Raw genomic sequence first — 25,452 nt, 5'->3', positions numbered from 1 at the left:
CAAACAGGCAAATGTATAATTCAAATGACATGTTAAAGGAAGCAAGCCAGGTAGGCTGGGTGGTATAGGTTTTACTGTATCTCTAAAAATTCTGTGTTTTTACAGCAGTTGTATGTTTCTGCTCCCTCTCACAGGTCATTATGAAGCTGGGACTTTTTCATGGCCAGAATAATTGGATTTTTGACTTACCGTAAAATCCTTTTCTCTTAAGCTCATTGACAGACGCAGTCCTCTTTGATTAATATCAGTAGGGTTATACTGCCCCCTACAGGAGTAGGACACTAGGCAGGAAAAACGTTCTGGCCACACCTTAGGGGCAGTCCCAGAGGGTATATCCTCTCTCTCCCTGCTACAGGATGTCAGTTATGTAACAAAGCAGTGTCAGAGAATTTAACCCAACCCAACTCAAAAATAGAGGGGCGGGTACTGCGTCTGTCAATGAGCTTAAGAGAAAAGGATTTTACGGTAAGTCAAAAATCCAATTTTCTCTGTCGCTCATTGACAGACGCAGTCCTCTTTGATTAATATCAGTAGGGACGTCCAAAGCAGTGCCACAAATGAGGGGTGGGATAACGGAAATCAAAATTCAATCCAGAAGGCCCAACCGGAGCCCACCAGAAGTCTTAAAGGCTCATCGAACAAAAAGGATGAGGCTCAACTGAAAACCCAACAGAAAAAAACCCTCGAGGTAGACCAACGGTCTCCTCAAACAGCGGCCTGCAGAACCTTGCGGCCAAAAGAGCCATCCGCCGATGCCAGCACATCAACTTTATAAAATTTTGTAAAGGTATGAACCGACGACCAGGTAGCCGCCTTGCAAACCTGAACCACTGATGCCTGATGGCGGAAAGCCCAGGAAGCACTAAGCGCCCGAGTGGAGTGCGCCTTAACAGGGAACGGAGGAACCCGACCCTTAATAGAATAAGCCTGTACCACCGTCTGTCTGATCCATCTAGAGATAGTCGCGGCAGACGCAGGCAACCCCTTTCTAGGGCCATCCGTGATCACAAAAAGTGAATCAGTCTTACGGAAAGAGTCCGTAGTAGTTAAGTACACCCTGATCGCCCGAACCAAGGAGTGCAACGCAAACTCCCGAGGATGACTGGGCTTAGGACACAGGGAAGGTAGCACAATATCCTCATTTAGATGAAAATCTGAAACCACCTTAGGAAGGAAGGATGGATTCGGACGAAGAACCACCAGATATGGGGAACGACAGGACAATGCGGTCAGTTCTGACACCCTGCGTGCAGAAGTGATAGCCACCAAAAAGGCCACCTTCTGGTATAAAGTAAGCAAAGGAATCTCCCTAATATTTTCAAAGGGAGGTTTCTGAAGAACCGACAACACCAAATTAAGATCCCAGAGCGGCAAGGGCGCGCGCACCGGCGGAGCCAGGTGCCGCACCCCCTGGATGAAACTCCGCACCAAGGAATGAGCCTTCTTTCAGAGGCTTCTGAAAGAAGATTGCTAACGCTGAAACCTGACCCTTGATAGTGCTCAAGGCCAGTTTCTGCTCAACCCCCTGTTGCAGAAAAGCCAATATTCGGGCCACCGAGTAAGAACGTGGAGGAAACCCAAGGGATTCACACCACGCGATATAAGACTTCCATGTGCGATGATAGACTTTTCTGGAAGTCGCTTTCCTCGCTTTAATTAGAGTAGGAATAACTGAAGCTGACAACCCCTTGTCCTTCAGCACCTGGGCCTCAACAGCCAGGCCTTTAAAGCCAGCGATTGTAAAGCAGGATGGAAGATCGGTCCCTGAGACAGCAGATCCTCCCTGAGAGGAAGTCGCCAAGGAGCGTCCGCGACCAGCCTGACCAAGTCGGCGTACCAGGTCCGACGGGGCCAGTCCGGAGCTACCAGGATAACTGGAATTCCCTCCACCTCTATCCTGCGAAGAAGTTTCGGCAGCAACTTGAGAGGAGGGAAGGCATACAGTAGCTGATGCTGCCCCCACAGGGTGACCAGCGCGTCTGCGGCGTCCGCTAGAGGATCTCGGGAGCAGGCTACAAACCTCCGCACCTTCCCGTTGAGCCGAGATGCCAACAGATCCACATCCGGGGTGCCCCAACGAAGGCACAATTGGTGAAATACCTCTGGATGAAGAGACCATTCCCCTTGATCCAGAATCTGACGGCTGAGAAAATCTGCCTGCCAATTTTCCACCCCCGGAATGAATACCGCGGAGAGAGCTGGAACCAACGAAGGATGCCGGCCACTTCTACGGCCGCCAGGATACTCTTGGTGCCCCCTGGTGATTGACGTAAGCCACTGCCGTGGCATTGTCCGACTTGATCCGCACCGGGCTGCCCCGGAGCTGCTCGATCCAGTGAATCAGACAAAGTCTGATCGCTCTCAGTTCCAATACATTTATCGGTAACCTGGATTCTTCCAGGGACCAGAGCCCCTGAGCAGATCGTCTGCCGAGAACCCCACCCCACCCGGATAGACTGGCATCCGTGGTGACAATCGTCCAATAGATTGGAAGAAATGACTTCCCCCTGACTGAGCATTGGTGACCGAAGCCACCAAACCAGAGATTCCCTGGTCCGTTCGCTCAGCCGGATCCGATTGTCCAGGGAATCGGGATTCCGGTTCCATTTGAGAAGAATCTCTTTTTGAAGAATCCGGGTATGAGACTGGGCAAACGGTACTGCCTCGAAGGAGGCCACCATCAGTCCCAGAACCCTCATGCAAGTCCGCAGGGAAGGCCAGTTGATGGTCAATAATAATTGAGTCGTCGACTGAATCTTCCGGAGTTTCTCCGCCGGGAGAAACACTTTTGCCAAGGATGTATCCAAAGTTAGGCCCAGATAGTTCAGTCTCCTGGTGGGGACCAGGGATGATTTCTGCCGGTTCACTAGCCACCCGAACTCTTCCAAAGAGATCATAGTGATCTCCAAGTTTAGCAACAGAGCCTTGCTGAGATTCCGCACGAAGAAGAAGGTCGTCTAGGTAGCCTAGAACCAAAATGCCCCGCTGTCACAACAGCGCCAAAACTGGGGCCAAAATCTTTGTGAAGACCCGGGGAGCAGAGGCGAGACCAAAGGGTAACGCCGCAAACTGATAATGGTTCTCTCCCACGGAAAAGCGAAGGAAACGCTGATGTCCTGCGTAAATGGGAATGTGAAGAAAGGCATCCTTGATGTCTATGGACGCCAGAAAATCCCCCTGATGCAGGGAGGCCACTACTGTGCGAATGGACTCCATCTTGAATTTTTGCACCCGGACAAAATGATTGAGTGCTCTCAAGTCCAGAATTGGACGCACCTTGCCCTCTTTTCTGGGTATTGTGAATAGGTTCGAATAGAACCCCTGAAAACGTTCTGTCCAAGGAACGGGGACCACCACTCCTTGTTGCATCAAATCCGTCACTGCCCCCTGCAAAGCTTCTAAGCGATCCGGGGATAGTCGGATATTGGAAGGGAAGAACCGCACCGGTGGAAGTGATCGAAACTCGATCTTGTATCCCGACCGTATGACCTCTTGAACCCATTTGTGTGGAATCCTGGAAAGCCATGGGTCCGGAAACCGGTGAAGACGTCCCCCCACCCCAGACCAGTCTTATCTTCAGGTCTGGCAGAGCCGGACCTTTGTTTACTCGACCAGCGCCCTTTGAAACCCCCTGGGGGGGCTTTGGAGGACTTCGCCTTATCGCCCGCCCCAGAGGAGCGAAAAAACTTATGAGCGGAAAAGGAAGGTCCCCGTCTGCAACGAGGTCCTTTCCCTTTAGTAGTCTGTGGTAAAATGGTGCTCTTGCCACCAGTGATACCCTTGATGATCTCATCCAAGGTGGCACCAAACAGGCGATCCCCTTGAAAGGGGAGATTAGCCAAGGCTTTTTTGGAAGCTTGATCCGCCGACCAGCATTTTAACCACAGCATACGCCGAAGGAGCACCGCCGAGATCGATACGCGCCCCATTAATGGAGCGGCGTCCAGGGCGGCGTCACAGACAAACTGTAGCGCTTGTACCATCTGCTACAGCAAGTCCGATACTGCGGGGGGGAGACTCCTCCCCTCCAGATCTCGGCATAACAACTTGGTCCACTCTGTCAATGTTTGTGCAACCAGAGCAATGGTGAACACTGGCCTAAAGGCTGACCCTATCAGGGAAAATATAGAGCGGGGTATAGATTCCGCTTTACGGTCCACCGGATCCCGAAAAGACGGAGCGTCCTCCAACGGGATAACAGTAGCTTTATTTAGTCTGGAAATCGGTGAATCCACCGATGGTGGTACCGTCCATTTATTAAGGAGGGATTCTTCAAACGGATAGCGTCTAGCAATCCGTTTGGAAATGCCAGGGGTTCGTTTTGGACGGACCCATTCTTCCTTAATTATATCTTGAAAACATTTGGGCAAAGGAAACACCTTTGCCATCTTGGTAGGCTTGCGAGTACCAAAAGCAATTTCAGTATCAACTGCCTCCGTAGGTGTAACCTCAAGTCTTAAGGTTTCCCGCACAGACACAATCAGTGCATCTACCAGCGCCTTATCTTGCGCTATGGCGGAGGCAGAAATGTCTTCCTCGCTATCCGAGTAGATGGGATACGAGACACTAGCCCCAGAAGAGGGACCTGCAGCCGCCGCGACAGGCTCAGAATCTGTATCTGAAGTGTCAGACGAAATAGGGGTAGGCGGGGGTCGCTTTTTCGCCCCCCCGTCCCTGACAGGCCACCTCCACCCGGGATACAAAAGACTCCAAAACCGCTGACAATGCATCAATAGTAAGTGGAGAACGGGAGGGTCCTGCGGCCACCTCAAGGGGATCAGGTGGGGATACATGTGTGGCAGGGTCCATGATAAATCCAGGAACACCTGTCAGCAAACAAAGATTGCAAAAGAAAAAACTTTTTTTTTTTCTTGTATGTAATCCCCCAGCGCAACAGCGCCCCTCAGTGCCACCTGCTTCGGAACCCCCACAGAGAGAGAGAGACCCCAAGGGCTCACCACCTGATGCACAAAAGCTTCTACCGAACTGCTCTCAGCGCTGTCCTTACAGAACAGGAAGTCTTATGGATCTATTTACCTGGGTAAAAGAGGCGGCTCCGCCCCTTTACACGTCTTCCGGCACTCCCACCGCTGCTTCTCGAGGCAGGCTGGGTGTATCCAAGATGGCCGCCGCCATACAGGAGACATTAGGCTACACCAAAATGGCGGCTCCGCACGGCCCGCGGAAGGATGGCGGCACCGTGCGGCTACATCGCTAATAGAGGACTCCCGTGTGATAGGTAGGTGCCTGATAGTATCACCCCTCTGCACGACTGTTTTAACAGTAACACCAGCGGCGCCTTGTCTCCATCATTGACCGACATCAGTCATGGATTCCTCAGTCCTTTTACAATGCAGGCTTTCCTTGCAGCGACAGACTCATACAGATTGTCAGCTCAAAAAACCAAGCCTCCTGGAGTGGTATACCTTACTCACCAACTCATACTAGCGAGGGGGAGATATGTGGAGTGTGTCACAGGATAGAGGGGAACCCGGGATCATGAGGGTCCGACCATCCCACGGAGGGGCCCGCGTCTACTCCCAAAACCCGACAGGGGGAGAGGGGGAACATTCTACTCACCATACCGGAACAGGCGGGCACCCACTCCTGACAGAACCCCTCTCCACCGAGGTGGGGGGGCTGCCGACCAATACGGACGCCGCGACTCAGATTCCGACTAGTCGTAGGCGACCTGGCGAGACGTTTAACTCGCGGGGGCCAGTCCCCGTCCAGTGGGACTATGTTGCGGCCGACCCAGCGCGGAGCTAGGGCCTTCACGCGCTCGTAGGCCGGCTGGGGTGACCACTGGATCTCAACATCCAGCCCGTCACCCAGCTCCAGCATAATTGCTTAAAGATCTCACAGGAACAAAAACTGGAGAGAAAAAGCTAACTAAAAAAGATTTATCTAAAAAAGCTTGCCAGGACCAGAGATCCCAGCAAGGAACTTAGGTCCTTACTCCTGACTAGGCAGAAAAATACTGACATCCTGTAGCAGGGAGAGAGAGGATATACCCTCTGGGACTGCCCCTAAGGTGTGGCCAGAAAGTTTTTCCTGCCTAGTGTCCTACTCCTGTAGGGGGCAGTATAACCCTACTGATATTAATCAAAGAGGACTGCGTCTGTCAATGAGCGACAGAGAAAATAATTTTAGAGTTTATTTCAATACATTTTTATTAGGTTTTTCATACAAAATACACATTGAGGGCCCGAACAACATCCAGAGTATGCAGGGCAAATTCCTTAGGATGTTTTGGCTTAGGACATAAATGAGGACATAGTGTTACCTTCCTTAAGTGGAAACCACCTTCAGCAGGAAGGACGGATCCGGCAGAAGTATCACTCTGTGAACCACCAGATAGGACAGGACAGGACAGCACCCCCAGTTCCGACACCCTGCACGCAGAAGTGATGGCCACCAAGAAGGTCACCTTCTGAGACAAGGTAAGCAGGGGGACCTCCCGAATATTCTCAAAGGGAGGCCTCTGGAGAAGCAATAGCAGCAAATTAAGATCCCATGGCGGTAGCGGAGGTCGCACCGGAGGTACCAAGTGTCGCACCCCCTGGATGAAACTACACACCAGGGAATGGGCGGCCAATGGCCTCTGGAAAAAAATAGCCAAGGCCGAGACCTGACCCATGATAGTACTCAAGGCCAACTTTTGATCAACTCCCCGTTGAAGGAAAGCCAAGATCTGAGCCACTGAATAGGAGCGAGGGTGGGTCCCAAGGGACTCACACCACGCAATGTACGACTTCCACGTACAATGATAAATCTTCCTGGAAGTCGCCTTCCTCGCTTTTAGCAGAGTGGGAATCACTGAAGCAGATAAACCCGTCCTTCGGCACCTGGCTTTCAACAGCCAAGCCGTCAAAGCCAGCGACTGTAAAGCAGGATGGAAGATTGGGCCCTGAGAGAGCAAATCCCAGCAAAATAAGTGGGGAAGGGAAAATACTTTTCCACCCTCGGAGGCTTATGAGTGCCGAACGCAACCCGCGGCCCAGGAGTAACGACAGCCGCATCCTCCAATTTTAGGGTTTCGTGCACCGAAACAACCAGTGTGTCCACCCGCGCCTTTTCCTGTACAGCAGAAGAGGCAGAAAGCTTATCCTCACTATCAGAGGAGGCACCTCGTGGGGTACCCGACCCCTGTTAAGTCTGGAGACCGGGGGATCCACCTTAGGTGGCACTGACCACTTCTTCACCAGAGACTCCTCAAAAGGGTCACCTCCGTCCGGGACACAAAAGCTTCCAGGACCGCTCAGTGGACAGTTGCAACCCAGAGGGCCCTGTGGCCTCAGTGAGGGGATCAGGTGGGGACACACATGGTCTGAGGGGTCCATGTTGCACTAATAGGACCCGCCAGCAAACTTTGAGAAAAATGACAGAAATTCTTTCTTTTTTTTTGAATGAAGAGGGAACCTCCCCCACAGTGCTACAGCGCCCCCCGAATGTCAGGCCCGGGCTACGGACCCCCCACAGAGAGAGAGAGAGAATAAGCTCCCTGCAACTCACTGTCCTTGGAAAGCAGCAATCCTTCAGGAGGTCTGCACGTGTCAGCGGTGGCTCAGAAAAGGAGATCTGAGCCAGAAGCTTCCCAGGCTGAAGAGAGGGGCTCCTCCCCCCAAAAAACGCCTCCAGGCACACCCACGGGCCTTCCCAGCAAAAATCCACTGCAAAACGGCCAATAACCACCCCCCCCCCCCAAAGATGGCCACTGCTATAACTGCAGACAAAGGCTACAACAAAAGGCAGCCCCGCGCGGCCATTGGACCCCCCCCCATGGAGACCCCAAGCGAGCCCTACTACCTCATCCAGCCCTGGAGGGCCCGGCGGAGGCCACCCCTGCACCAGCGACTGAACGCTATGAACGGCACACCCCCGGCCCCCCATGCGGCCTGTACACCAGGCTCCAGCCTCAGGTAGGCCCAGAACAGTCCCCCGTGTGGGGGGTAGGGAGGGGGGCGCAAGGAGGGGGGCAGTAAGCCTAGACCCTGTCGTGTGCATTCTGGCAAGACGTTTAACTCGCGGGGCCAGTCCCCGTCCAGCGGGACTATGTGGCGGCCGACCCAGCTCAGAGCTAAGGCCTGCACTCGCTCGATGGCCAGACTGGGGTGACCACTGAAAATGGGGGTCCAGTCTGTCGCCCAGCCCGGCATAATTGTTTGACGATCTCACAGGAAAAACGTTCCAGAGAAGAAAAAAAAAACACTAGCTAAAAAAAAAATCTACATAAAAGGTACTCCCATGCCAGGATCAAAGATCCCAGGAAGGAACTAGGTCCTTACTCCTGACTAGGCAGATTAAAACTGACATCCTATGCAGGAAGAGAGAGGGTATAGCCCCAGGGACTGCCCATAGGCGTAGCCAGAAATTCTGTCTAGTGTCCTACTCCTGTAGGGGGCAGTATTACCCTACTGATATGCATCAGAGGACTGCGTCCGTCAATGAACGATAGAGAAATAAAGTTTGTTGAAACATGGCTTTTCACTTTAATATTGACAGGTCACTGAAGTGGAGGGGCAACTTAGGACAAGCTGGCAGTTCATAAAAATTCAAACAATTAAGTTCCTTACTTCTGCTTAAAACTGCTACAGACTCCTACTTTATAGTAGGGGCACAGATATTTCAGAAGACTGGATTTTAAAAGCAAATTTGTGCCCAAGAAAGTAAAAACAACAAAAAAAAAAAACACACACACACAAAAAAATACAACTGCAACAGTAACACAGTGGAAACTTAGTGGTAACTTACAAAGCCACTGCCCATGATGCGATAGAGACCCTTGAGTGACTCCAGATCCTTGTTAGTAAAGTGGAACTGAACCATTCGAGAATTTCTGAATAGCGGTCCTAAAGTAGTCTAAAAGAAAGAAAAAAAATAGAAATATATTTTTTAAAATCTATATAAGTATATAAGGTATAAGTGTTCTACATGCACAAGCGGTCTTATTTTTTACCAATATCAAACAAAATAAAGAGGGGGGTTCTTGTTTTCATAAAGTTTTTTTTTTTTCCCCAATGCAACTCTGCTCCTTTAAAAATTCATTAAGGACTCTACTGGAATTCACAATTGCCATATGTAATTTCAGATTGTTTATCAATTTTTTTCAATTGAAGACTTTTCTTTTCTGCCTTTCCTTCAAATGTGCACTGTCACCGCCGCCTCCTCATCTGCAGGAGCAAGAAGAATATATTCTTGAGCCTAGGTTCACACATATGTGATGTCAGACATTGCATGTAACTCGCACCGCATTGCTGTGCAGATCACATGCGATGTCTGTGCAAATGGAAATTCAGCCATACAGTTGTATGGCTAAACTCGAATTAGATTCACACAAAAAAGGTGCAGGAATCTTTTTTCCCCGCACTGAATTCGGATCCCATGGGCGTTCACACGCATGCAATCTGCAAATTGCAATCTGCGATCTGCAAATTGATCTGGGGTGTTATTAATTTTGTATTGACACCCGCAGCGGTTCGCAGAGGTAAGCGAACTGCCTGCAGGGGAGATGCGATTCAGAAACCCGCACTAGAAACGCGCTGGTTCTCGCATCGCATATGTGTGACCCTAGGCTGAGGAATGCTGTGAATACTATAACTTAACAACATACCAGACCGGCAGGCAATCTATCTCTTCTGAAAATTTCTGTTCAGCTGCCGGTCACTGCCGTTTTCAGAGTAGTTCTGGACAAAAGAATGGGATTTTTGACTTACCATAAAATCCATTTCTCTGATGTTCATTGATGGACACAGCTCCTGTCATTCTTGACCATTGGGTTATACTGCCCCCTACAGGAGTAGAACACTAGGCAGAAAAAACTTCTGGCTACACCCATGGGCAGTCCCAGGGGGTATACTCCCTCTCCCAGCTATAGTCACTCAATTTTGTATAACAAGCAGACTCAGGAGAATAAAAACTCAGAGGGATGGGTGCTTTGTCCGTCAAACATCAGAGAAATGGATTTTACGGTAAGTCAAAAATCTCATTTTCTATTTCGTTCATTGTCGGACACAGCTCCTGTCATTCTTACCATTGGGATGTCCCAAAGCAGTGTTAAACATGAGGGGTGGGAAACAGCAAAAAAAATTCCCAAGGCTAAAAATGAGTCAACCAGGCAACAGGGGCTCAACCAAAACAACTTGGAGCCCAAAACAATACACCCTCAAAGAGGACCAGGTCCTCCTAAACAGCAGCCTGCAAAATCTTGCGACCAAAAGGAAGTATCAACAGATGCCAACACATCCACTTTATAAAACGTTATAATTGTGTGCACCGACGACCAGGTGGCCGCCTTGCAAACCTGCGTCACTGACGCTTGATGACGGAAGGCCCAGGAGGCACTAAGTGCCCGAGTAGAGTGCGTCTTGACAGGGAAAGGAGGAACCTGACCCCTGATGGAATAGGCCTGAAACACAACCTGTCTGATCCACCTGGAAATGGTTGCAGACGAAGCACCCAACCCTTTGCAAGGTCCATCCGTGAGCACAAATAGCGTCTGACTTCCTGAAAGATTCCGTAGCTGCCAGGTACACCCTAATTCCCCGGACCACATCCAAGGCATGCAAGGCAATTTCCTTCGGGTTATTAGCCCTGGGACACAGAGAAGGCAACACAATGTCTTCATTCAAATGAAAGTCAGAAACCACCCTAGGAAGGAATGATGGACGGGCGAAGCACCACTTTATCTCTTTGAATCACCAGATAAGATGGACAGGATAACGCCACCAGTTATGACACCCTGTGCGAAGAGGTTATAGCCACCAAGAAGGCTACTTTCTGAGACAGCGTAAGCAGGGAAATCTCAAACATTTTTTCAAAAAGAGGCTTCTATAGAACTGAAAGCACCAAAGATCCCAAGGCAGCAACAGAGCCAGCACTGGAGGAACTAAATGTCGGACACCCTGAAGAAAAGCATGCACCAGGGAGTGTGTGGCCAAAGGTCTTTGAAAAAAGACCGCCAGGCTGATACCCGGCCCTTGATGGTACTTGGTGACAATTTCTGTTCAACCCTCCATTGAAGGAAGGTTAAGATTCGAGCCACCGAGAAGGAGCGAGGATGAACGCCAAGAGACTCACACCATGCAATGTACATCTTCCACGTACAATGGTAGATCTTCCTAGAAGTAGATTTCCTAGCTTTTAACAGTGTGGGAATCACCGACCCAGACAAACCTCTATCATTTAACATCTGTCGTTTAAAAGCCAAGCCATCAAAGCCAGCGGCTGTAAAGCAGGATGGAAGATCAGTGCTTAGGACAGCAGATCCTCCCTGAGAGGAAGCTTCCAAGGAACGTCGGCGACCAGCCGCACCAGATCAGCGTATTAAGCCCGGCGAGGCCAGACCAGACCATTTCTTCTGCCTCGATCCTGCGTAGAAGTCTTGGCATGCGTAAATCAGACGATACTGACACCACGGGCCACCAGCCGTCTGTGGCGTCTGCCAGGGAATGCCTTGGAACGAACATCAAACCTCTCAGCTTCCTGTTGAGCCGAGACACCCACAGATAAATCTCGGTGATGCCCCACCAGAGACACAGCTGATGAAACACCTCGTGAAGAGACCACTCCCCTTGGTCCAACGCCTGCCAACTGTGGTAATCTGCCTGCCAATTTTCCACCCTGGGCAGGTGCATGGTGGAGAGGGCTGGAACAAACTGTTCTGCCCCCATTAGAATGCCAGCGACCTTCAGAGCCACCAGGCCACTTCTTGTGTCCCCTTGTTGATTGACATAAGCCACGGCTGTGGCATTGTCAGATTGGATGTGCACAGGGCATCCCCGAAGACGATCTGGCCAATAATCCAGACAGTCCGATCGCTCCGAGTTCCAGGATTATTGATCGGTAGTCTGGACTCTTCCAGCATCCATATGTATGTACTTATGCCCTATGTGGATATTTGTATGATTGATGACCTATATCATTAAAGTGCTTTCCTTTGCTACCATGCTGTGGATCCAATTTCATATTTAATATAGCCTTGTTACATATCCCAACCACTTGTGTGCACTTCATATAAAGTCCCAACTGTCCCTCTTTTTTACCCTTCTCCCATAATTTTAGGGATGCTAGGGCATCGGCTTTTTGTATTGTATTACCATGTTGTGGTATGCTCACACGTTATTTATTATATGTTACAAACCATGCCGATAGCCCTATTACATTTTATTTTTACTCCCCTTCCCCCAACTTCAATCTCACCAGATTGGCGTACCAAGACCGATGAGGCCAGTCTGTAGCCACAAGAATTACTGGAGTCCCTTTCACTTCTATTCTGCATAGAAGCCTTGGCAGCGGTTTTAGTGGGGGAAATGCATAGATCAGCCGATACTGTCCCCAAGGAGCGTCTGCCAGAGGATCCAGAGAATGGGCTACAAACCTCTGTACCTTCCTGTTGAGCCGAGAGGCCAACAGATCCACATCGGGTGAGTGGACCATTCTCCTTGATCCAACACCTGACTCCTTAGATAATCCGCCTGCCAATTCTCCACTCCGGGGATATGCATAGCAGGTAGGGCTGGAACAAAGTTTTCTGCCCATATTAGGATCTCAGGCCACCTCTCGAGCCGCCAGGACACTCTTGGTGCCCTCTTGATGATTGCCGTAAGTCATGGAAGTGGCATTGTCTGATTGAATCCGAACCGGACACCCTCAAAGGTGATTTGTCCAGTGAATCAAAGCTTCATTGCTTCAGTTCCATAATATTGATCGGTAGGCTGGACTCCTTTAGAGTCCAGGTCCCCTGGACATACATCTTTTCAAGTACACCTCCCCCCCCACCCCCACCGGACAGGCTGGCATCTGTGCTAACCACAGTCTAATACCCCAGGAAAGAAATTACTTGCCCTCACGTAGAGCCAGGGAGCAGAACCACCACAGCAGGACACTTCTCATGTTTTTGGCTCAGCAGGATCAGATAGTCCAATGAATTTGGATCCTTGTTCCACTTGACAAGAAATTCTCTTAGCAGAGGTCTCCTGTGGAACTGTGCGAACGGAACCGCCTCGAAGGTAGACACCATCAGGCCCAGCACTCGCATGCAAGTCCGTAGAAAGGACAGTTTACTGGAAAATAGCCGGAAAATCGCCCTCTGCAATATGTGCAGATTGTCCAGAGGAAGAAACACCCTTGCTGTAACGGAGTTCAGAGTCAATCCCAGATAATCCAGTTAGGAGGATTGGACTAGAGCAGATTTCTGGAAATTGATGTTCCAACCGAACTCTTGCAGAGTCTGTACAGTGATGGTTAAGTCGGCCAGCAGGGCTGAATGGGAGTCTGCTCCTAAGAGGAGATCGTACAGGTACCCCAGTACCACAATCCCCCACTGTCGCAGTAATGTCAATATCGGAGCCAACACTTTGAAGACCCTGGAAGCGGAGGCGAGACCAAAGGGTAACAACACAAATTGAGAATGCTCCTCGCCCAAGTGAAGGAAACGCTGGTGTCCAGCGTAAATAGGGATGTGAACGTAGGCATCCTTGCCATCGATAAGAGGCCAAAAGGTCTCCTTGGTGTAGGGACGCCATTACCGTGTGAATGGACTCCATTCAAAACTTCTGTACCCACACAAAGCAGTTCAGAGCCTTGAGGTCCAAGATAGGATGCACTTGCCTTCTTTCCTGAACACAGTGAACAGGTTTGAGTAAAACCCTTGAAAGCGTTCCCGAGAGGGCCAATCACCCCTGCAACAGCAAATCCTGTAACGCTCCGCATAGATCCCTTAACCGGTCTGGAGATAGGCGTAGTTTGGGAGTAAAGAATCTGTCTGACGGTCGAGACCTGAATCAGTTTGTTGACCCATTCATTCGTCTTGAATCAAGAAGGTCCATGGAAGAAAAAAGACGTCCCCCCCCACCCCAGTTATGGGTGAGGGAGCCCCTTCATGCAAAAGAGGGCTTAACTGCAGAACTGGAGGGCCTGCTCTCAGCTTACCGGACAACGTCTTCTAGGAACCCCCCAGATGATCTAAAAGTCTTAGATCCTTCTTCTGCATGCCGGAGGCACGAAAGGGCCATTTGTATGCTGAAAAAGAGGGACCCCGCTGTGACTAGTTGCCTTGTCCTAAACAAATTGATGGAGTACTCTCCCCGCCCCCCCCCCCCCCCCGTAAGACCCTTGATAAGTTCAACCAAAGAAGGACCATTTATGCGATCCTCTGTAAACGGCAGGTTTGACAGAGCCTTTTTGTAAGCTTTCTATGATTATGTCTGATTAGATGAAGAAATGCGTCAGAACGTCAGAATTGCCATCTGTATCTGTATACCCTGAATGTGTCTATTGGATGTTTGGAAGTGCATAACTTTTTAAAAATAAGACATTTTCAGCAGTTTTACACTATGTCGGTTTTGTCTGGCTTGTTCTTCCATGTACTACTGTGAGAGAATCCTTGGCATCCTGTATGAGAGGCTCTGGCCACCTTCAGTAACATCTGTGTTCCAGCTACCTCTGGGGAATTTCCAGTATTACCAGCTTGTATGGCCCATTTACTATACGGTAACTTGGGTCCATACCCTCCATTGAGCACATCCATCATCCTTTCTGGTGTGGGGATTCCTTCACGGTTCACCATCACTTATGAGTTTGGATGTTTTTGCCTCTTTTGCACCTGGGACTCAGTTTATGAACTTTTTGGTTTTCACTTTTATATGAACTCTTTGGTTTTCACTTTTATACATGTGCATACATATATTGATCAACATATTAAGCGCTGCACTTTTTGGATTATTTTAAACCTGAGGTTGTAAGCACTGTAAACCTTAACCACACATATGAAGGATTTCTAGCAATCAATTTCATTGAGATGTAGCACATTCAAGAAGTATTGGTCATGTTGGTCAACTAAAAATTGGAAATATATCATAATAATATGATGGCATCAGGCTAAACTCATTTTACCTAAGTAATTATCATATCCATATCCACTCTGTATGGTGTACCATTTCCTCTGCACGGTTTCTTCCTTCTCCCTCGCTTCTCCCTTCCTCCTATTTTTCTTCTTCCCTTTCTTTCTCTTTTTCACATTCTTGGCTTCGAACAAGTGAACCTAAAAGTGGACAGCGTTGTCTCCTGTCCACGTCACAGTTTGATCCCTTATGGGGTGATGGGATGTGGAGCAACAATCCAAATATCGTGCACTACAATTGTTTATAAGCACTTCTTATATAAATGTTATTTGAATACGGCACGAGGCTTCACTCAATTGTTTTTGTTTGTAAAGTAAAGTGACCCATGGGCTTATGCTGCTCTCTCTTCAGGAGGAGGACTAGGCTGAAACAATTTTGGCTATGCCCCTGAGGAAGTCCCAGGGGGTATACCATTACTTCCTGCTATAGGACTTCAGTTTGTAACAAGCAGTGTCAGAAGAATACATAACTCAACCCAACAGAGGAGGGGTGGGTGCTGTGTTCGCCAGTGAACCTCAAAGAGAAGGATTTTTTTACGGTAAGATAAAAATCAATTTTTCTCTTTTGTTCACTAATGGACACAGCTCCATGTCTTCTTAGACCCTTGGGATGTCCCAAAGCAGTGTCAATATGAGGGATGGGGGAAAACACAGCAATACATATACAGTCAGGTCCATAAATATTGGGACATCGACAATTCTAATCTTTTTGGCTCTATACAACACCACAATGGATTTCAAATGAAAAAAGTCAGGACCTTTTTAGAAGCCTGGTTGGCTGACCGGTACTTCAACCAAAACATGTGTGATAGGTGATAGAGAGGAGTGATATTACGGAAGGGATGAGTATGGAGTTGGAATCCGTGTGGGTAGAACTCCATAGGGAAGAAGAAAAGGGAAAAGTAATTGTGGGGTTTTGCTACAGGCCACCCAACCAAAGGGAGGAGGTAGAGCTGGAATTTATATCACTGTTGGGTAAAGTGGCAAAACTGGGATCCATCATATTGGGGGACTTCAATTATCCCAACATTGACTGGGAAGAGGGGACTACACACTCACAGAAGGCCTGTCTATTCACGGAAACCTTACAGGACAACTACATGTCACAGTTGGTGGATTCTCCTACTAGAGAAAATCCAAAAAAAGTTTTGGATCTATTGATCATTAATAACCCAGACCTAATCTCGGAAGTAGGAGTCCAGGACAACCTGGGCTCTAGCAATCACAGGATGATCACATTTAGTGTAAATAATATAACAAGGTAAGTGGGGAACATAAGAACCCTAAACTTCAGAAGGGCAAACTTTCCAAAATTGTGCTCATTGATGGAAAATGTAAACTGGGACAAAACCCTGGGATCACTGACCACGGAGGAAAAATGGGAATGCTTTAGGAACATATTAAACAAATGCATCTTGCAGTGCATTCCTATGGGAAATAAATTTAGAAGAGAAAGCCAAACCTGCCTGGCTAAACCGTAACGTTAAAAAACTTATTAGGGGAAAAAAAAATTGGCCTTCAAGAAATATAAATCAGAGGGCACAGTATCAGCTTTCGAGCAATACAAGGAGGAAAATAAGAAAAAGTAAATACGAAATCAAAATGGCTAAAATCAACTTTGAGAGACAAATAGCGGAGGATAGTAAAAAGAACCCAAAGAAATTCTTTAAATATATCAACAGCAAAAAAGCAACGGCAGAGCATATTGCACACATAATTAACGATGATGGGAGGATGGTTACAGAGGACACTGAAAAAGCAACCGTGCTGAACGCTTTTTTCTCCTCAGTCTTTACACAGGAAAAGGAGGGGTACATGGACCACGACTATATGGTTAGTAGTAACACACAGGTCCTGGCGCTATGGCTAACAGAGGGTGAAATCAGGGAAAGGCTGGATAAAATTAACACAAACAAATCACCAGGCCCAGATGGCGTACATTCGAGAGTACTCAAAGAACTCAGTAAGATTATATCTAGACCACTGTTCCTGATCTTTGCTGACAGTATTATGACAGGAAATGTACCAGGGGATTGGAGGAAAGCCAACTTGATACCGATATTCAAAAAGGGGCAGAGGCGTATCCTGGGAAATTTTAGGCCTGTCAGTCTGACATCGATAGTATGTAAACTAGGGCTGAAACAACTAATCGATTAATCAACAACTAATCAATTATGAAAATAGTTGTCAACTATTTTCATAATCGATTAATCAGTCAGCCGATTAGTTGTCCTGCATACAGAATGCATTATTTGTTTACATATCAGAAAATACAGTGCAACGCACATAGAGCTTAGTACACCGTCCGTACATGTATGTAGATGGCAGAGAACTTGTGAATGTGTGAGGAGCAATGCCTCATGGGAAATGTAGTCCTGGGCAAGAGAAGGAACCAAGTGATTCTAAATGAAGAGTTTTTTTTTTTTTTTTTTTACCTTGCTATATACCTTGCTTACAATCACTTTAAGGGCTCTGTACAGGGAAGATCAGCATCTGAACCCAGAGAAGGTGGAGGCTGATAGACTAGAGGTGATATAAGGCATTACAATTACATTTAGAGTAAAAATTTACTAGTATACTAGTATTGTGCATTATATTTAAAATCATTATATCCATGAAAAAAAAAAGTCTCAGCTGTTAGTACTACTTTAATATATAAATGTTATTTTCCCCCCTCCACCCTTCATATAACTTCATGTCTGACTCCCAGTTAAAATATCCTGCATATCCAACTTTTGAGCATATTTTTTTTATATACATACACGATACAAGATATAAATACGTTCACTGTTTCACAGTAGAAATTATATTACAGTACCGATTTTTGTTTACTCTAAAGGGCGATCTTTTTTTTTTTTAGCCCCATCATGACAGCTGATAAAAAAAGCATGCTGCTGCTACTAAATGTCTTATGCTTCCCATACATGTATTGGATTTTAGGACAAAAATATTTGCATCTATATGTATACAAAAATGATTTGTATATTTGTTGAATGGACAAGTGTTGTTTGAAAATCCCACTTGCTTTTAACATTCAATTTTAAAATGAATATAACTCCTGAGCAAAAACCATACACCATTGTGCCCGGCGTGACCACGTGACCTCCGAGATCGTCATCGTATGCCGGACGGAGTAGTATCACCCGCGTGTCACTTATGGCAAGTGGGTGAGAGACGGATCGGTATCGGGTGGGTGGGAGATGGAGCGGGTGAGAGATGTAGCGGTATTGAGTGGATCCCGAACGGAGCGGTTTCACCCGGGTATCACTTACGGCAAGTGGGCATGAGCAATATTTGGAATAATCTGCAATATCAGCCAGTTCTGGGGCCGATACAGATATATCAGCAATAGTCAATTTTGGCCCTCGATATATCGGCCTTGCCGATAATCGGTCGATCCCTTATTTAAGCCTCCAATAATACATATACTGTATCTATCTCAGAGTGGATTAAATATCCAACTATATAGCTGGATATTTATATTTAACACTGGATATAGATATTCAAGATTATTAACTAAATTATACACCAACCTTTTTTTTGTTGAGGTTTTTATCCGATTAGTCGATTAATCGAAACAATAATCGGCCAACTAATCGATTATGAAAATAATCGTTAGTTGCAGCCCTCATGTAAACTTCTGGAGGGGGTGATAAGGGACTATATCGTAGAGTTTGCTAAAGACAACAATATCATCAGCAGTAATCAGCACGGGTTTACAAATGGGCGTTCTTGTCAAACCAATCACTTAACATTCTACGAGGAGGTGAGCTGTGAGCTAGATAGGGGGGAGACCAGTGGATGTGGTGTACCTAGATTTCGCTAAGGCGTTTGATACAGTTCCCCACAAGCGCTTAATTTATAAAATAAGGTCTGCAGTTATCGATCGCAGGGTTTGCTCTTGGATACGGAACTGGCTAAAAGGGCGTGTCCAAAGGGTGGTAATAAACAGCGCATACTCAGACTGGTCTGAGGTGGTAAGCGGGGTGCCCCAAGGCTCAGTCCTGGGACCAACCTTGTTCAATTTATTCATAAACAGCATTGAGGACGGGATCAGTAGTTCTATATCAGTTTTTGCAGATGACACAAAATTGGACAGGGCAATAACTGCACAGCATGAAGCAGATATCCTACAGAATGATCTGGACAAAATAACAGAGTGGGCAACGACATGGCAAATGAGGTTTAATGTGGAGAAGTGTAAGATTTTGCACTTGGGGACTAAAAACATAAAAGCACAATACACGTTAGGGGGGGAACCCTTGGGGGAATCAAAAATGGAGAAAGATCTGGGAGTCTTGGTTGATGATAGATTAGGCAATAGCATGCAATGTCAAGCGGCAGCTGCCAAAGCCAGCAGAGTATTAGCATGCATAAAGAAAGGGATGTATTCCAGAGATAAGACTATAATCCTTCCACTTTATAAAACTCTGGTCCGACCACATCTGGAGTATTCTGTCCAGTTCTGGTCACCAGTCCTCAGGAGGGATGTGTTGGAGCTGGAGAGAGTCCAGAGAAGGGCAACTAAACTAATTAGGGGATTGGAGGACCTTAATTATGAAGAGCGCCTGCAATCACTCGATTTATTCTCCCTGGAGAAGAGACGCCTGAAAGGGGACATGATAGCAATTTATAAATATCTCAATGGTGATCTTGGCATAGAAAAACAGCTATTCAGTCGAAGGGATTGCATGAGGACTCGAGGGCATACAATGCGATTAGAGGAGAAGCGTTTTAACCTCAGGCAACATGGGGGGTTCTTTACTGTTAGGGCTACAAGATTGTGGAATTCTCTACCACAAGAGGTGGTTCCTGTGGGAAGTATGGTGGCTTTCAAAAGACTCTTAGACATACATCTCAAGGATCAGAACATTCAGGGGTAGGTGAGATGATTACGGCCACACACACCTACACAGGTTGAACTGGATGGACTATTGTCTTTATTCAACCTCACCTACTATGTAACTATGTATGTAACTATGTGGCGAAGGATCACCACTGTCACAAATACTCTGCCGGCCAGCCAAAGATGCATACCAAATGTACTGTAGCCCCTGAATCAACCGATCTGCCAGCTCAGGAGGATGTTGATCCCCTTACAGATCCTGGCGTAAAATGTTTGCCCCTTCTGTTAAGGTCTGAGATACCAAGGTGATAGCAAACACCAGTCTCAAAATTGAACCCGCCACGGTGAAAAGGTATCGAACCAGAGCCTCAGCTCACGTCCACAGGATCCTTAAAGGATGGAGAATCCTCCGCCGGTAAAAGTGTGGCGTTATTTAACCTGGAAACCTGAGAGTCCACCGACAGTGGAACCGTCTACTTCTTCAGAAGAGACTCCACAAAGGGATATCTCCTAACGAAACGCTTTGGTATTTCAACCATGCGTTTTGGGGATCCCCACTGAATAGCGACAATCTTGTCAAAATAGGCAGGAAAAGGGAACACCTTAGTCACTTTGGAAGATCTGCGGGTGCCAAACTGCACCGGCGTCGCCAATTCAGCATCAGCTGAGTCCTCCAACGTTAAAGTTTCCCGCACTGACACAATCGGTGCCTCCACCAGCGCCTTTTCATGCGCGGATGCAGTGGAAGAGGATTCAGCCTCACTGTTAGAGCACTCAGGATGCGTGGACGCAGACGCAGTGGGTTGACTCACATCCGCAGCGGCCAAATTTACCTCAGACTCCGAGGAGGCAGAGGATACTGGTGAAGGCGTGGGGCGCTTCTTGCTAGGCTGCCTTTGCAGGGCCAAATCAACCTTTGACACAAGTGACTACAGGGCCGCCGTCATGGCCGCCAGGGCAGACTGAGACCCAGAGGGTCCAACAGCTTCAGAGAGTGGGTCAGTTGGTGATACACATTCCAGGGGTTCCATGGTTAAATCGGAGCCGCACTGTGCACAAAAGAAAAAAAAGTTTCTTTTTTTTAAGAAAAAAATCCCCTGCACACCGCTACCGCAAGGATCAGCTCACCCGCGGCACTCTCTATAGCAGAGGAAGGACTGTATACCCACAGGGACTCCCCACCATGCACCCAGAGCTGGATCAAGAGCGCCAAACTGCCTACCATGCTGCGATCAGAAAGGAAGAGGAAGCGCTGACAGTCACTAGAGGCACGATACCGCACTGCCCTTCAAAAAAATGGCCCCTGCATAGACTACAATGGGAAACCCCAAAATCATGGCTGCTGGACTACAAAAAAAAAGGCAGAGGCTGAATACAGCCATCCACGGCAAAATGGCAGCGCCACACAGGACCCGGGACCCCAGGGAATTTGTAGTCCATCAGGGGGGAGCCCCCCAGGGACCCCCTCCTGCACAGCAATAAATGCAGGCACCCCTCAAAAGGAGCCACTGGCGGCGCACTCCCACCGCCCTCCAGCCCAGCACCTAACACCCCCACCCAGAAACACCCGTGCACCCCAAAGGGGGACTAAGGGAGAGGGATGGGAGCAGGTGAAGGCGACCATTACAGGGGAAAACCCCGCTAGGGAGGGGGGAACCATTAGGGGGAAGAAGGACACGGGGGAAGGGGGGGGGAGGGGACTACCATCCCCAAGAAGGGATTGTGTCCACCCCAGCATTCCCCAGAGAAAAGAGGGGGGACACTACTCACACCTTGGAATTAAGCGGGCACCACTCCCGGCAGTCCACCGCGCCATCTTGGAATGGAGGTGCTGCGGCCAGAGGCACGCTGCGACTCAGGTTATGACCATTGTTGTGACCAGGGCTATGTAAACCTCGCAAAGTGTTTCACTCGCCGGCCAGCCCGTCCAGTGGGGCTATGCCGCGGCCAACCTAGAGCGGAGCTAATATTTGGGTCGCGCTCGAGGGCCAGACTGGGAAGGATGTAAGGATCTAGGATATCCAGTGCATCGCCCAATCCAGCTGTTAATTGTAGTTCTCACAGGAACAGAAAATAAAAAGAAAAGACAAAATTCCATTTAAAAAAGGTAAAAATGTCAGGACTGCAGATACCCGCAGGGAGCCAGGTTCCTACTCCTGACCATGCAGAAAAAACTGGAGTCCTATAGCAGGAAGTGATGGTATACCCCCTGTGACTCCGTCAGGGGCTTGGCAACAATTGTTTCCGCCTAGTCCTACTCTTGAAGAGAGAGCAGCATAAGCCCAAGGGTCTAAGACCCGTCAGTGAACGAAAAAAAAAAAAAAGAAATAGAGTATACAGGCAAGTCAAATTTCAACAGGCCAAAGAAAGAACAGGGTTAAAACTTCAGGTTCAGAGTGCTATTGTAAAAACTTTGTGGCCAAAAGCTGCATTTGCAGAAGATTGGACATCCACCTGGTAAAGCTTCAAAAAAGTATGAACAGAGGACCAGGTAGCGGCCTTATAGAGTTGGGTGATAGAGGCTTAGGCCCCTTTCACACATACGGTCCGTTTGTCCGTTTTTCATCCATCCGTTGACGGATGAAAAACAGACATCAATGCATCTCTATGTAAAAACTGATGACAACGGATGATCATCCGTTAACATCCATTTTCATCCACTTCTGTCAATGTCCATTTTTTGGAACGGATGAATGCCCTATTTTTCATCCATCAAAAAAACAGATCGGACGAAAAATGGATGTGAACGGACAAACGGTCCGTCTTTCATCCGTTTTTTCATTGGTAGTGGATGTAAAAAAACGGATGAAAAAACGGATACATTTTGACACGACTGAACTGATGAACTGAACGGACCATATGTGTGAAAGGGGCCTTAGTGCCTAAAGGCCCAGGATAATCCAACAGATCAGCTGGAGTAGGTACGTAACAGCAGAGGAGTAGCTATTTCTTTTTGAACAGAAGTCCTTGTAATAAAATTTCCTATCCCTTGTGCAATGGTTTATTTTGAAGCAGGGTGCCCCTTATGAGGTCCTGCGAAGAGAACAAGAATTTGCTGGCAAGAATCGCTAAGGGCATATGCCTGATGGCTCAAAGGGTGGTTTTTGCAAGGCAGAGAGAACCAAATTAAGGGAAGAGCTGGGTTCTGCAAAGGGGGACTGATAACGAGAAACACCTTGAATAAAAATGAAAAATGTGCATTTCGGATGTGCATGCTGGAAAACCATCATGTATGTCGGACATGCATGCTGGAAAACCAGCAGCCAGCCAACTCCTAATCAGCGCTTTCTGCCAATGGCGGAGATCGAAGTGTTCTGGTTGGGGGCTGTCCCCCTGTCAGAACAGCTCAGCGGGAGAGATCGCCGTACTTCACGCAGTACAGCAACTCCGACCCGGGCTGAATTTTTTTTTTCCCGTCCAGCCCGCCGGGTTGGACGAAAAAAAAAAAAGGCATAGTGTGTACCAGTCTTAAGCTTGTGGGCCTGGTATGACCATAGGTATGCAAATGATTTCAATTTTAACAAAAGAATCACATTAACAATATTGCCTAATTTTTAACAATTTCTGCATATAGGCACCATGATTACAAAATGCGTTGTAAGTGCACTGGACCATGGGACTTACCAGCAACTGTTGTGGGATCAGCTGCATTATTAACTTTTGAGGCCACTGGTCAGTTTTCCTGCAAACAGAGAAACATTTTTCAGATTAATTAGTAAAATCTAAAGCCTGAGGTTCTCCAGCTTTTAAATAAGCCATCTTACATTAGTAAAAAGAACTAAACAACATCTTAGTTCTGATTTATTAAGCTGCAATAATAGCGGTTATGAAAGGTTTTTTATAAAATAGGTGGGTAATAAAACTGAATTTCTCGAGACTCTTTAAATCTTCTACTCGACTGTATAGCTCAATAAGTAACAATCTACCGACGCCAGTGGCAAAACTGCCAGGGTCACAAAAGTCATACTTGTGACCAGGCCCTGGCATTTTGCCAATGTGTGGGAGCCCCAAGACGGTTGGAAGGGGGACCACTGCATTTAATGTGAAATAGCCTCGCAACAGGAATAAAGGGCTATGGGATCAGTGGGAAGGGCCCCGGTCAGGGGGCCCTTCATGGTTTGTAGCATTGGGGTTCTAGTTAGGTCTCTTGCATTCAGATAAACCGTAACAGCCAGAACCACATTAGCTACAATAGTTGGTGCATAGAGTGGTCAGAGAATAGAGAGCAATTGCTTTTGAATGGACAGGAGTCAGAGAAAAGAAAACTACTTTGAGGTGAAAGGAGGGCACAACCTTCGTTAAACAGGACTCTCTAGAGTCCTAAAAAAAATATTATTGTGAAGAACAAGGAAAGGGGCTGTGTAGGACAAGGCTGCCAACTCAAAAACCCTCCTAGTTTGGGTGATGCTATAAGAAAGGCCATTTTCCAGGACAAAGTTAGAGGTTTTTCCCTTAAGAATCCAGACATTGTGAAAGCCACACACCTTGTGTCACTGAATCCTCACTGGATTCATTTTTAAGCGGTGTGTAGCTTTGACATTGTGCAAAATCATGAGAGGAGGTAATCATGAGAGGAGGTACAAACAAAAAAAATGATTAGCCAGGGTTCATTGGAAGAGAATAGTTAAGACCACAACCCATCCTTTGACGGACCCTACCAACTAAAAAGGATGTATAAAAGCAGACCAAACAGATAGAGTTCCAGGCCCTTCTGGGGCAGTCTGGAGCAGTACAGATGATGGGAATACCTTCTAGCTAAATATTTCCTGAATTCGATTTTTTACAGCTTTCTTGCAAGCTGTGAGAAGGATTACCATAAGCCCATGAACCACTGTTAAGCAGATACTGGGACAATAACCCCTTTCACCAGCAAGTCTTATAGCTAATCAATGGTCTCGGAATTCTTAGGTGAAAGGATGATATTCAAGGCGAAGAATCTCCGAAAGAGTGTACTGGATTTTGTAGCCCAGTGCCACTTCCACTTGCTCCTAGGTGTCAGAGATGCTCTGAAGTCAAAAGCTTGCAAAGGTGAAAAAAATGGATTTTTGTAAGATCTTACCGTAAAATCCTTTTCTCTTAAGCTCATTGACAGACGTAGTCTTCTTGATTCTCAAGAGCTGGGTTATGTTGTCTCCGCAGGAGTAGGACTAGGCAGAAAGACAAAAACGTTCTGGCTCCACCTTAGGGGCAGTCCCTGAGGGTATATCCTCCCTCTCTCTGCTACAGGGAATCAGTTCTGTTCTAAAGCAGTAACAGAGAATTTAACCCAACCCAACTCAATGATAGAGGGGCGGGTACTACGTCTGTCAATGAGCTTAAGAGAAAAGGATTTTACGGTAAGATCTTACAAAAATCCATTTTTCTCTATCGCTCATTGACAGACGTAGTCTTCTTGATTCTCAAGAGCTGGGACATCCAGAAGCAGTGCCATAAATGAGGGGCGGGATTGACAAAAATCAAATCCAATCTAGAAGGCCCAACCGGTGCCAAACTAGAAGTTTTAAAGGCTCATTATAAACAAAGAATGAGACTAAAAAGAAAAATTTCCAACGGAAAAAAACCCTCGAGGCAGACCACTGGTCTCCTCAAATGGCGGCCTGCAAAACCTTGCGGCCAAACACGGCATCAGATGATGCCATTACATCAACTTTATAATGTTTTGTAAAGGTATGCACCGACGACCAGGTAGGCGCCTTGCACACCT

General features: G+C 47.4%; 1 protein-coding gene across 1 annotated transcript in view; it reads right to left on the bottom strand.

The window, feature by feature from the left end:
* Window positions 1–25,452, bottom strand: part of LOC309568693 (mediator of RNA polymerase II transcription subunit 25-like) — a 201,206-nt gene that overhangs the window by 70,934 nt on the left and 104,820 nt on the right. Inside the window, exons 12-13 of the mRNA XM_082274434.1 lie at window positions 23,373–23,430; window positions 8,755–8,862 (exon numbers count right to left, since the gene is read on the bottom strand). Of these exons, the coding sequence (XP_082130560.1) occupies window positions 8,755–8,862; window positions 23,373–23,430 (166 nt within the window). The remainder of the gene's footprint in view (window positions 1–8,754; window positions 8,863–23,372; window positions 23,431–25,452) is intronic.

Source organism: Pelophylax lessonae (genome assembly GCF_965119305.1).
Source record: "Pelophylax lessonae genome assembly, chromosome: 12".
NCBI lineage: Eukaryota > Metazoa > Chordata > Amphibia > Anura > Ranidae > Pelophylax > Pelophylax lessonae.
This window is presented reverse-complemented; position numbering and strand designations above follow the sequence as displayed.